The 13655-nt window shown below is 41.0% G+C and overlaps 2 protein-coding genes and 1 long non-coding RNA gene across 6 annotated transcripts in view; 1 reads left to right on the forward strand and 2 right to left on the reverse strand.

Annotated features, from left to right (window-relative positions):
* Positions 1-13655, forward strand: part of ITGA2 (integrin subunit alpha 2) — a 69772-nt gene that overhangs the window by 54159 nt on the left and 1958 nt on the right. The window contains exons 21-29 of the mRNA XM_080373075.1: positions 345-437; positions 1437-1513; positions 1609-1692; positions 4919-5021; positions 5842-5952; positions 6477-6581; positions 6908-7021; positions 9283-9372; positions 12783-12899. Of these exons, the coding sequence (XP_080229201.1) occupies positions 345-437; positions 1437-1513; positions 1609-1692; positions 4919-5021; positions 5842-5952; positions 6477-6581; positions 6908-7021; positions 9283-9372; positions 12783-12899 (894 nt within the window). The remainder of the gene's footprint in view (positions 1-344; positions 438-1436; positions 1514-1608; positions 1693-4918; positions 5022-5841; positions 5953-6476; positions 6582-6907; positions 7022-9282; positions 9373-12782; positions 12900-13655) is intronic.
* The window catches only part of LOC308057016 (molybdopterin synthase catalytic subunit), a 28565-nt gene that overhangs the window by 1210 nt on the left and 13700 nt on the right, over positions 1-13655 (reverse strand). The gene's annotated exons all lie outside the window — the stretch shown is intronic.
* On the reverse strand, positions 7028-12678 carry LOC308057018. 4 transcript variants are annotated; one of them, XR_013925091.1, is made up of 3 exons: positions 12073-12678; positions 9587-10405; positions 7028-8697 (listed from the first exon to the last, which is right to left on the reverse strand). It is a non-coding gene; the product is annotated as an uncharacterized lncRNA (long non-coding RNA). The 4 variants fall into 4 exon arrangements; XR_013925092.1 differs by having other exon boundaries at positions 9587-11167; XR_013925093.1 differs by having other exon boundaries at positions 9587-9699; positions 10315-12678.

Below are 13655 nucleotides of genomic sequence, written 5' to 3' on the forward strand. Positions count from 1 at the left end.
TAAATATGTCTGCAAAAATTCAGTAAAAATGCTGTAAAAAAAGCCCTGTAGGAGTTAATGTTGAAGTTGACCTGTATTCTCCAGCCTGTATTCCTTCTTCCAAGTCCAGCACAAATTCTAAGATCATTACAGATCACCAGAAATCGCATGGGACTGGTCCTTGTCCCACCTCCCTGCCTCTCTGCTAGCCCTGCGACCCCTCTGCTGCATCTCTAAGAATTATTGCGATAACACCTATATGTACTACATGATGTGTGTCCTGGTGAAGATACAGACTGGGAACTTCCTCTGTGCTTTATCAAAACATGATTCTAATGTGACCTTTCTGTCTGTTTCCTCTGCAGAGTGATGGGACTGAAGTCTCATGTCAGACAGGAACAACACAAAGTACAGTCATTTGTCAAATAAGCTATCCTGTTTTCAGGACAGGACAACAGGTACAGCTAGTGTATTTAAATAACCTTGATTTTTTGTTGTTGTTTCCACCCAAATCTGCATTTACTGCTGGTGAAGATTTCTTAAATTTGGCAAGTTAATTTCCCTTTGGGTTTCAGAGGCATTAGAAGAAGGAAACTAAGGGCTAAACTTCTGCAACTCCCGGCCAGATTAAAGAAAAAAAAGATCTTGAAGCACATTTATCCCTCCTGTGTCTTTCAAACAATGCTGTAGCTTTGTAACTCCTAGAGGGTGAGGGCTAGGGGCAGAAGAAGAGAGCTTCATCCACAGCCTCCTGTCAGACCCCTCCTGCTGTATGAACCTGGGGTAGCTCTCTCTCCTGCTCTGTGCATCTCATCTCTCCAAGAAACCAGTATTGTCCTGAGAGAAGATGGGTGGCCCACACAACCCTAGGATAGGTCAGTTATCTTTTTTCACATATATACCATAAATCTCAGGATATCCATGTTTTTATGGAATTTAATATCTTACTCCTCAAGGTTTCTAACACAATCAACTGCAGCAATAACAAACTTGCTAGAAAGAATAGAAACAGGGGTTCTGTGACTGGGGGAGCAAAATAAAAAAAAGCCCTAATTACATATAAAAAGTTAAGTTTGTTCTGAATTTTTAATGGCCTTTAGTGGACCTGTTGGAGTGAATAGAGGAATACAGAGCTTGCGTTAGTGCTAGTGTTTCAAAGCGTGTAATTGAAGCAATCCTGGACACCTTTTGTTGCAGCTTGTAGCTAGTTATACATAATCTAAAAATGCAAGTAGTCCCTGTTTATGTAACAATGCCAGTTTGTAGGGGAAAGTGAGAACAAAGCAATTCTGGAGTGTTAGACATTACTGAAATGTTACACAGAAACTGATGAAGAATCCAGAAGCAGAGGGCAAGTCTACATTGTTGCATGCACAAATGATTATGTTGCTGTTGAGGATTTGTTTGGATGTTGCACCATCAACTCATTTGCTCTGTGTTCCTTGTCTCTTCCTTAGGTATCCTTTGATATTAGTTTCGATTTTAACCTGAAAAATCTTCAGAATGAGGCAGTTCTACGTTTTCACGCATTGAGGTAAAAGTATATAACCATATGAAAGCAAGTTAGTTATTAATACCTTATTTGTATCAAATAATATAACACCTGACTTAAATGTGTTTCGGTGACAGTGAAAGTAAGGAAGAGCAAGAATCGGACAACCAGGTTATCTTGTCAATTCCTTTGCGATATGATGCAGAAATTCACTTCACAAGGTATGCTGAATAATGCAGAGTCACTGTCATTTTGCCAAGGCATTTGAATATAGCAACACTCTTGAAAGGCCACTGAGAAGGCAATGAAACTTTGTTTTCATTTTGGAAGTTCTAAGAAATTTCCACCTTATCAACACCAGCAGAACTTTACGTTTTTCCAGTAATTTTACATGTAAAAAATTATGGAATGTGTAGTAAGAAATTATGGATCTGTGTCTACCTCTGCATAATTGTTACAGATGCTTATGTGAATGGAAGTGGTATAAAAACCAAACAGCGCTGGTGGTTTTGATAATAAAATGAGTATATACTATATAATAGGGTTGGGCCTCTGGGCTCAAGTGTAGTGACATGGATCAAATCTGGAGTTAAAGTGATCAAAACTAAACAAAAGAACAACAGCAGAAACTAAAAAAAGTCCCAGCTCAAACTCTAGGCAAAAGACGGAGGAGGGAGGGGTGAAGAAAAAAAGAAATTATGGACATACCTGCTGAACTTATGAGAAAAATATAAACACTTGTTTGCTGTTTGAGATAACGATTTGAACTAAAACCTGAGGTGGCACATGGCAGATTGCCCTTCGCTGCAGCTGTGTTGGCATCAGGAGTGGCACATCCCACTTTCCCATGTGCCTGCCCAGAGACTCCAGCTCACACCTACCCCTTCCGTGTCCTAGTGTCAGCCCCTTCCCCTCCCTGCGGAAGGGCTGTTGCAAGAGGGATCCTTTACCCTGGGAAGGGCAGTTTGTAAGGAGAGCGAGCTAGTGGGCAGCGGGAGAGAGACAAAAAAAAACATCCCTTTAAGACTAATCCCTTGAAGCCCCTTTTCTTCAGCCCTGGAAACTCCTGGTGATTGGGATGCATTGAAACAGTAATTGTTGCTGTTCCAAACAAGAAAAATCATAGTCAGGGTTTAACTGAAATGAAAACTGAAACAAAAATACACTGGTTTGACTCTCAGATCAAGATAGGGTATGTTATTTTTTCATCACAAAAAAGATTTGTTTATCTTTCCCAATTACTCAGTTTCTAGGATAAACTACATATAGTCATGATAGATGATGCACATATAGATGATGCACTGGGTCACCAGTTCTTGGTGTTAAAATGCTTTTGCATCCTGAGGCATTCCAAAATTTGTAAATTTAAACTGATAGAAAATAAGTAGTAATTACTCAAATAATGACAGAAATTTGAAAAAGAGGAAGCTGCTTTAAAATGCACCGCAACAATGAATTCAGGAAATGAATATTCAAAGGTCACCATAACTACAAGAACTGTTGGCTGTGAAAGATGACCTGAGCCATGGAATAGGGTCCATAGTACAGATTAGTTTAATAACCTGCTTTGCAGCAGCAGTTTCAGAGTATTTGGAGACTCTGCATTCACCACAGCTAGGTGCTTCGATTCTGGAGTCATGGAGATTATTTTAGTTGCAGAGAAGTGTTTGAGTTAGCGATGCGAGTTCTTTCAGCTCCCTGAGAAAGTTGCATGAGGCTTCGAGAGTGTTACTAAAGTTAGTAACAGCACAGAGACTACAGAACATCGCTAACACAGCAACTTAAGCAGCCTCCTAGGATCCTAGGGGATGGTGCAGACTTAAATCAGAAAATTTAATGAGCTGAGAAACATGAACAGAAGCTCAAGGCTTCAGAAAAGGCCAGGCATGAAGTCTATAAAAGAGTTACTCAAGGGAAAACAGGGGTTTGAATTCAGGTGTATCTCATGAGTGTGAGAAAACGCAATCTCGTGTGCAAGTCAAGGCATGAAGGAATCCCTGCTGCCAGAAAAAGATTAGTAGTCCTTGGAGATGAATCAATTTAAAAAAAACTAAAGGAAGTACACATTAAACCAAGGTACAATTTTAAATGCATCTCTTGGAGTTAGCTCATTTTTACAGTCTTCCACTTAGGAAGTATCTATCTTCAGACAGTTCCTTCCTGAGGCAGGTAATACAGTGAAGGAGCAACCTCTTAAAAAAGTGTGAAAAAAAGCGTTGTCTTCCTGAAATGAAGTCTTTCTAGGGAAAACCTCCTAATATGAGTTTCTGGAAGAGGTGGGAATCATTCTTACCAGTAATTCCTGCAAGGACAAGGAAGCTTATACAGCATCATGGAAGGACTGGAGATTTGAGCAATAAGGAAGCAGGAAATGCTTCACATGGGTTTTCCTAGGGGTCCTTGTGAGGAGGCTGTTCAAGGAAAGGGCCCATGGGAGGAAGTATAGTGGCTTGAACAGGATCCACGATGCAGCATGAAGGAGCACAACTAATCAGAAGGCACCTCTGTGAGACTGCACACGTGTCAATTTGGGATTTCATGCACAAATATTACCCAAATTAAATAGGGATGGTGCCAATGGTAGAGGACAGATTTGCACCTGGTGCCGCCAGAAGGGCTGATGCAGGAATCATGATAGCCCCTGCTTTTTGTAAACTCACTCCCCAGCTTGCTTTTTGACTGCTCAAATTAGCCTCCTAATGAAAGCTAACAATGAAGGGCAGACACAGTTCTGGGACGGTTCAGCAGAGATGCTCACAGGTAGCAAGCACATGGATATAGTACACTACACAGGGATGCTTTCATTGCCTTTGAGCATGGTCCCAGCTGGCTGAGCCCCTCAAGTATCCACAGGCCCTTGCACCACATCTTTCCATGTGGGCTGTGACCACCTTGTGTTACTTGGGAAATCCTGAATTTTGAAACCAAATACCAAAGAAAGTGGCCCAGAGGAGACCAAGGGCTATGTGATATGTACCATGCACAGAAGCAGGGTGCTGTGTGCATTTCCACACCCAGGCAGTGTGGCAACAAGCTTGCCTGTGGTCTGTGGCATTAGGGCCCAGAATCTCCCTTAGAGTCTGTTGGTATTTGCTATTACGGATGCACAAAGGGGGACTGTTGCGGGGCCCTTTCTGCAGAGGGAGGCCACTGCAAGGCTGAAAGTCGCTGTTTGTTGTGGGCGAGGAGCTTGCAGTATGGCACTGAAACACCCTGGGGTGCAGGAGGCCGAGCAGAGACTGCATCTCATGCAGCCCTCCTGTCTTGCCTTTACATGCTTACTCCAGCTCTGGGCTTCAGTACACTGTGTATTTTCCTAACCGATTTCAAACAGCAGTGCAAGTGGCTGATTTTTCCTGTGACCTGTTTCACGAAGGCACATCCAGTAATGTATGTTTTCAAAGCAGCTGCCAAATTGAAATGTATTGTTTTATGGTTGTTAACTAGGCTTGCCAACATCAACTTTTATGAAGTATACTCTGGTCATAACATTCCTTCCACTGTGAATAATTCTGAAGACATTGGCCCCACGTTCAACTTCTCAGTTAAGGTTAGTAAATGTTTCTGATTCTGGTTTGAGAAGCTGCTTTACCTCCTCCTGTAGCCTGCTCCCAAAATGTAGTTGAAAAAACATTCCTGATTTCACTGATTTTGATGTTTCTGAATCAGTCAAATAAAAAAAAAATTGCAAATAGCTGGGCAACAAATGGTTACAGTCTATGAGGTTCAGGATGAAATTTGCACTTACTGAACAAGTAGAATAGGTGAGGGATTGGTCCTGCACTGTTTACCTATTTAGAAGATAGTTAATGATTAAAGTCAGGCCAACTTAGACTGTTTTTTCACAGAGTGTATTTGTCTTTTGCCAGGTTGATAAAGGAAAACAAGTCTTTGCAGGCTTGGACTTTGAAACTTGAAGTCTGGCAAGGGTTAAGCTTTCAAACCAGATGCAAAAACTAGCCAGATCACAGCATTTATTACGTAACTCAGAAAAACTTAGATCCAAATATGCAACGTGGAAGAAAGTTAAATTATGTTCCATTTACATTCCTGTAAATGCTACTCTAAAGGATGCAATAACAGGCCTGTTGGCTGTGGCAAAGTATTTGTTTTTCAAAACATATTTCATGCAGTTAATATGAGCTTTGCTAAGGAAACAGACAGGGACTGAAGTTATACAGTACACTTTCTGCTTTACTATTGGTATAATGTAATTACTACCGTAGTGTCTTGGTACAAAAAACATTGATGCAGAAGAAGTCCAGTTCTTCCATACTCATCCATGATTTCTGATTTTCTTGGTATAACAAGTAATTTATGCATATGTAAGTATAGCTACCTGAATTAATTGTGAGTTATTTGCTTTGCAGGTAACAACAGGGAGTATTCCAGTAAAGATGGCATCTGTAAAAATCTATCTTCCAGAACTGACCAGCAAAGGCAACCCACTGATGTACATAACTGCAGTCACCACGGCTCAGGTAAAGAACTGAATTACCTAAACTGCTGTGTTGTGGGGTTTTATCAGTACCATAAATAATAATGATTTCCCTCATGGCTCGGATTCAGAGAATCTATGCCCTTTCCCCTTGTCCCTTCCTCATAAAGAGAAGGGGGAGGACCACAGTGTCAGCAGTACACTAGTCTATTACTTGGTAGATGTGGTGGCTTGTCTTTACAGTCCACAACTGACTTTTCATATGACTCTGGAACTCTTCAGCTAGGTCCTTCTCCAAGTTCCGTGAAGGTTACATTAAAAATGGAATTTTTAGACTGGGGCAAAACCTTCAGGTCAGTTTAGGTGGAAAAAATACCGTAAGACCTGTTTAATTCTGACCAAAACTACATACAGTCTCTTAGTTTCCTAAGTATCCAGTGTTGTATAATTCACAATCTAGCCTTTCACAGCCACCATCTCATCCCAGAAATATGTATTGTTTTGATGACTATGAACTCCTGAGTATGATGTGATGTCATCCAGTTTCATTCCTGCCATCTTTCCTAGGCCAGAGGTGTTACTTGTCAGGCTCAGATAAATCCACTGCAAATAGGGAAAAGACCTTATTCTGCATCTTTCACGAAAGAGAACTTCAGAGCTTCCAGAGAACTGGTGAGTAAGACTCAGGGCTGCAGTACCACAGGACAGGGGTGCAGAGCTGATCCTTACAAGCCCGCTGCTGTACCTGTGGGGACAGCTGTGTTGGGGGTGGCTCTCCTCATTCACAGTGCAGGAGTGCAGCCTATGGATGTTCTTACCCATACTGCATCTGCCTTAGATAGACGAAGAGATGCATGTACTTCACAGCCTGCATGCATTTAATTTGTAAATGTACAGAATGGGAAAGGCAAGGGCAAAAAATTTGGATGTCAAAAGAACATTTTTTGAATTTGTTTTTAATGTGTGCTTTTCCCTCTCCTTGCTGTTTCCCCTGGAAGAACTGTAAGAATGTGAAGTGCAGTACTATTGCATGCAAACTGGAAGACATTATGCTGAAGGGAGAGTACTTCGTGAATGTGTCCACCCGAATCTGGAACGGAACCTTTGCTGCAGTGAGTATCAGCTGCATCTTCATGAAGGATCCTGCACTCAAATATTTCCTAACTCCTGATATTTTTCAGAGTTCCGTAAAGTGACATTTCAGTCTAGAAGGACCTTCCTTTACTTTACATTGTTGTGTGTGTTTTTCCAAATCAAAAGTGGCATCTAATAAGTAGTGAGGCTGCATAATGGAGCCAGTAAGTTCCAGTCCAGCACAACATCTACGAAAATGCTGTGATAATGCAGTCTTCACAGCTGAAAAAAAAAAAAAATTCTGCATCTGTTAAATTAATTCAAGGGGAGCTACAATTTCCACAAAACTCAACATAGGACAGCAGATTACAGTATCGTCATAGCCTGGAAAATAATGTTGCTTTTAGCTTTTCAACATTACAGTCTACATAGTGATAATTTTAAGTCACATCAAAATATGAAACTGCCAGTTATATTTGTTAGAAAAGGTGTGGAAATTTTTTTTAATTGATTTCTTGTTTTTATTAGAGTTTGTGTCAAGGAAAGAGTCCTTGCTTAAAGACCTACAGGATGCTTAAAAATATCTATCAGTAATGTCTTGACTTTCCCATTTTAAATCACCATGTGTCCTCCAGGATATAATTCATCATGAATTACCAGATATGAGACCATGTTTGCTTCTTAGCTAGGCAACCAACCAAACTGCCTTGGTGTCCTGGGTTTGCCTGGAGCGTCAGGAACATGACGCAGTTTACTTAGTTTCTCTGGCAAGTCTTATGGCAGGTATTGACATTTAACAGCAGGGCTGCTGTCAGCTTTAGTGTTCAGCCCTTAAAAGGAAAAGGTCAGGTTGATAATGTAATATACTTATGCAAGTGCGTGAAGGAAAGCATCTGTCTGGCTTTAAAGATTCCATTTTTCAAACCAGCTGGGTCAAGACCACTTGCTAGTGCTGTCAGGTAGGCAGAAGGTGGAGACCTAAACAAAAGGTTGCTACCCTTGCAAGAAAGTGAGTGGAAATACTTTGTTTACCACTGGGTGATGGGAAGGAAAGATCACATGCCACAGTTTTCCTCCCATCTCCCATTTTGTTATTTTCTATTTGTTTGTCAATGGTGAGTGCAAATAATCTTGCAAGCACTTGATAATGCACATATAATCAGCCTTTTTATTCAGTGGCAATCATCATCGTCCAAGAAAGGGGTAGCAGGCTTGCTGGTACCTGCTAAGCAAAGCAAAGAAGGATGAGTTTAGGAGTTAACAAGGTGCTTTTGAACCCAGGCAGGTTTCTGAACATCTAGGTGCACAGGACAGACCACTTGGGCAGATGGCCAGAGTGCAACTGTGCAATAACTGCAAGCTGCAGGGACAGTCAATTTGGTATGTGTTGGCTGCAGACCCACAGTTGCTCACATTCCCCACTTTACCTGCCACTACCACAGAGGAAAGGCTGAGAAGGCAACATGACGGAGCAGGCGTTGCATTTGGCACAGGTGGCAAGTGCCTCCGTGCTGCCACGAACCTGAGGCTGCTCTCGGTGGTGCTGTAGGAAATGGGGCTCTCCATGCCTGCTGGGAGAAGAGCAGCGGCAAGCGGCAGTGTCTTTGGAGCCATGCTCCTCTCCGTGGACACACACACAGAGGGAAGTGGGATCTGGCACAGGGTCCCTTTTCAAATGGGAATTGGCTTAAGATTTTTGTCTTCTCTGTTTAAGCTGAGGGAGTGATGTTAGAATTTGAGCAGTGGAGAGGAACAGATAGTGATAGGAAAAAATAAATGGGGAAAAGCGGAAGCATTGGATAGAATTGGGGGAGGTGGGGGGAAAGGGAAAGGACATCCAATTTCCATTTCTTTCAAAGGCAAGAGATACAGCCCCATTTGTCTTTTGTTGCTGAGCTGTTTCTCCCTTTCTCACTGTTACATCCACCCCCAATCTATTCTCTGCTAGCAGCAATGACAGCTTTGCAATAACTATAAAAATGGAGATAGATAGATAGATAGATATAAAATTCCTGTTTTGCTTTAACTTTATATTAAATTAAAAAAAAACAACCCAGCTTTCTATTTTCATTGCTAATAAGAACAGCAAAAGTAAGTTTGGAATACTGATACACCATTACTTTCATAGACATGTTCACTTGCATAAATAAATATAAATAAAAATAAAAAGGTCATTTTAATTTTCTTAATACTGTGATTTTTTTCAGGTTCTGAAGTCTACATTTTAAAGCAAAAGAATTCTTTTAGAATAGCTGCATTCTGATCGATCTGTTTACAGGTTTTTCTTAATCTCTTTCAGTCAACTTTCCAGATATTACAACTCTCTGCAGAGGCAAAAATTGAAACACATAACCCTGAGTTATTTATAATTGGGGAGAATACTCTAACTGTAAGTGATAGATAAGTATATTTTTTCAACTTCTCTATATTTTACTGTGTTAAAGTGATAATATTTAATTTTCAATGTCTCCAGGAGTACACAGCAAATTACAAACTCTGATGACAGTTATGTTGAACTAATATATCCTTTTGGTTATATACAGCCTTCCTTAAGTTAATAAAATGTTTTCTTTTCAGCCAACTGCTATATAAACCCAACTTACATTAGAATCTGTAGATCTCAAGTATCTTGTAAACTATCCGCACAACTCAGTCAGAAGCTTCTGAAATTCATTTAGCTTCCTGTTCATGAAAAGATCAAGATTTGCACCTCTTTCTGCAATGGAATTAATTGTTGTAGATAAATGAGCTCTGGGAAACATTTTTGCAAATCAGATTTATAGTCTTACTTCTGTAAGTGTATTTAGTGTGATGTTTCTAGATAGATGTTTGGCACAGGTCTCCACAAATATACTTAATCTCATTTCTAAAAGAATGTGGAGTATTTTTTGCATTTGGAGTGACTGCCATATGGACAATGTGGACACAGGTAATCTCAATAAAAGTCTCCAAACCACCGCTCTGCTAGCATAGAATGCTTCTAAAGTTTCCATCTGCTATATGTAAACATACAAACACTTAAAGAATATATTAGCACTTGGTGCTGTTGTAATAAAAAGGTACCTTGTTCTGTTGGCCTGTCTAGAGAGGAACACTTTTCTATTTGGAATACTAAGTTTAGATTTATTTTTACAGGATTTACCAGCCTCTTTTATCCATAAGAATAACCAGGGCCATTGAAGACCAAGATGCTGGCTTGGTAGTAAGGGACTCAAACTTGAGAATGTGTAGCATAGCCCATTCACAGGCGATGGAAAATTCAGTTCAAGATGTATGAAGGCAGTTATTGATTGATCTGTCTCAATGTAGAAATAAGATCATAATTCAGTACTATTTTCTGTCATTTTTTTCTCATGGATCATTCAATTTCTTGTGAAGAACCTCAAAATAAACCCATTTGTATTCAGGGAAACCTCCAGTGCCTGTAGAAGCGAAGAGAATATATATGTAGTTCTGGAAATAATGCCATGGTTTTTCAGAAGAATTATATGCCTGTATTTGAAGTGTGCTGAGTACCTCAGCTTTGTGGCACGGTATTACTTCTGCTAGGACATGAAACTCTTAATACATAATGCAAATATTGCAATTAATTGCACAGGCTTTTTGGGTAGCTCATAAACCATGTATTACTGAACATTTTTCCACAGTTGGAGCATGATAGTGTCAAATTTACATTACCAGCAGTTCTGTGGAGATTTCAGGAGAACCAGGATTTAATTATTCAAATGACCGTTGATAAGTCAGTTGACAAATAAAGGGTAATTCCTCAGCCAGCCACTAAAGCCGCAGCTAGGACTTTTACAACTGTGAGGCAGTGGCTGAACAGACCCTGAAAGCTATCCACAGGGCTCCTGAGAAACAGTGGTTTTTGGTGAGTCTTACGGCCTGATCCTTACTCGATAGCCTCTTGCCCTGGGAGGTCATGGAAAAGGTAGAAGTACACTCTCCCTAGGGCAGACGGTTTGCTTTGACGCTTCAGTGATGGAGTCAGTACCCAGTACTGCATATACTTCTTGACAGGTCAGGAGTGATATCCAGTCTTTGCCTTCATACTTCTTTGGGAAAAGGACAGTGCAGAAGCAATCTGCATTTATTTCCCTACTTACCCTGTTATTTTAGATGACAGTGGCAGGATTCATCTAACTTAATATCTACATTAGTCATCCACATCAGAGTTAGCCCTTCTGTAAAACCCAAACCCATAGAAAGAATAGGTGTTTCTGAGACACAATTCTTGTCATCTTCAAGATGATCCTGAAACAAGTAGGGTGAATTGGGCCCTATAAGAGCCTATCCTTCTCCGTTGGAAGCCGAAGAACCATACTGTAGGTGTAACACTAGACGAGGTGAATCCCAGACATGGTGTCTTACTGACTACAGTTTGACTTTAGGGAAGATATTTGTTCTTGGGCATTGATTTACCTCTACAACAGTGCCACTTCACTGTTAATCTAATGGAGAAAGCATTACTAGGCAAGCTGCATATACATATGTTTTTTATAATTTTTAGTTTGGATAAGCTTGGTTGCTGTGTAGCCAAATGAACTAATACTGCCTTGTGATGCTATGTGGGGAAGCTGCTTAGGTATCTTTGCGTCAAAGCTTTCAGATTTTTTCCAGGTTGGAAAGAACTGCCAGCTGGAGGACAGAATGTTAACCTGCTATAATCATCATTATGGCCGTTCGGTTAGAAAATACACAAAGCCATCCTGCCTCAGTAAAATGAATACACATAGCCACACCTAGCGCAACATCGCAGCCTTCCAGCAGAAATGACTTAAATCACTGACGTGTCAGTCCAATGCAAGTTTCCCAGAAAGTTTAAGATTAAATTACACCAAATACACTGAGCAAGCAACCCTGAGAAAGTAAACCAGCATGACTTCCTTCATGTTAAATGCATATTGTTCCAAGATAAAATCCAAAGATTTGACAGTTCATAAATTTTACAGCAATGTCTCCCTGAGCAACTATGTTATATGTAACTATATAATTGGTCTACTCAATCCACCTAGACAGGGTATCACCTGAATACTAACTTCCAGACACCATATGTTGTTCTGGGAGCTCTATGATATTTCTTGCTTACCATTTAGGAAGTGTAGGTGTGCTAGAAACACTCCTGTTTGACCCATACATCTTAGAGTAAATTCATGGAGTTGACTCAGGAGAACACAGACTAATGTGGGAAGATCTAACCATTTCTTAGTGGTTTCCCAGAAGGAACAGCAGGCAAAGGAGACAGAAGTACCTGTCCAGCGGGAAGGGAGAAATTGCAGCAGACGCAGTGAGAGCATGATGGTGTCTGGCCTCCATGATTAGTATTGCCTCCTACGGCTGCCCACCACAGATAACAGGCCCTGACAGTGCTTGGCTGGAAGCTCTCCGGCTGATAACAGCAGAAGTCTGTTTTGAGCAGATGGGGCTCTACACCAGGCTATTCCCTGCCTGCATGTAAGCATGTCTGATTCACCTAGTGGTAGTATGTCCATGCACTATGGGAACAACTCTGAAAGAACTCCTGTTACTGGAGAGGCAGAAAGCTGCAGAGAGATTGCTTCTGTGCCTGTTGTGTATGGCCAAGAGTGATGAGGGCCCCTAATCCTTAACTGGCACTGCCCCGTGACGTGGTGCAACCATGTACCTGTGGAGACCAGTGAAAGGGCTGTAATTGCCTGGTGCCTGGATCCTGCAACGTATGCAGTCCAGCTATGCTTGATTAGTGAAGTATTTAATTTACAAATCCTACTTTATATGCAGTTAACATTAACCCCTAATGCAAAATCTCTCTGCTTTTAGATCCCGGTTACAATAATGAAGCCAGATGAGAAAGCTGAGATACCAGTTGGTGTTGTGATTGGCAGTATATTGGCTGGACTCCTCTTGCTGTTAGCATTGGTTGCTGTTCTGTGGAAAGTAAGTAGTAGTTTATATTCAGAAAAAGAAAAGCAGAAAGGGATAAATACATTTGGGCTATTTTCTTTGGAATCTTCTCTGATGCCAAAGAAAACTACACATGCAGTTTGGTGGTATGAATAATACTGCATTGGCATTGCACTTTTGGTGGGAGCAAGGTCTTTAAAAATCACGATTCTGAAATGGGTCCCCATAGAAAATGGCAACACGAAAATGATAAATGAGTTTCCAATAGTTCCAAACAAAGGCGGTGGCATTTACTGTTTTCATTTTGACACTGCCTGCCTCCTTCCATAGCTCCCCAGCTGGGGTCTGAACTCCCATGATATTCCCCATAGGCAATGTTGAGGATTAGAAGCAAAGAGGGAGAGGATATACACTAAACAGAAAAAAGAGTAGGACAAGGGCAAAAAGTCATTTACAAAGGATACCTAGATTAAGGGGAGAGAAAAGTTTATCTATGTGCCAGAGTGTTGGTGCTCAAAGGGCTCCTTGGTGTGCCAAGACAGCATGGACACACCTATGCCTTGACAGGGGGACTATCAATAGACTGACAGGCTACTCAGCACTGCTGTTTTGGAATTTAGTTGCACCGAGCTGCTGTGTAAGTCCTAGCTCCCTTCATTGTAGAGTTAGGAATTGTCTACAGATCAAATACTGTATGTGTGTGCGTGCACGCACACTTGCGTTTCTACCATCACACTACGTAACTTAGCTGAGAAATTACTGTCAGTGACTCACTGCAATGTGGTGTTC

The sequence above is a fragment of the Falco punctatus genome (genome assembly GCF_963210335.1).
Source record: "Falco punctatus genome assembly, chromosome: Z".
NCBI lineage: Eukaryota > Metazoa > Chordata > Aves > Falconiformes > Falconidae > Falco > Falco punctatus.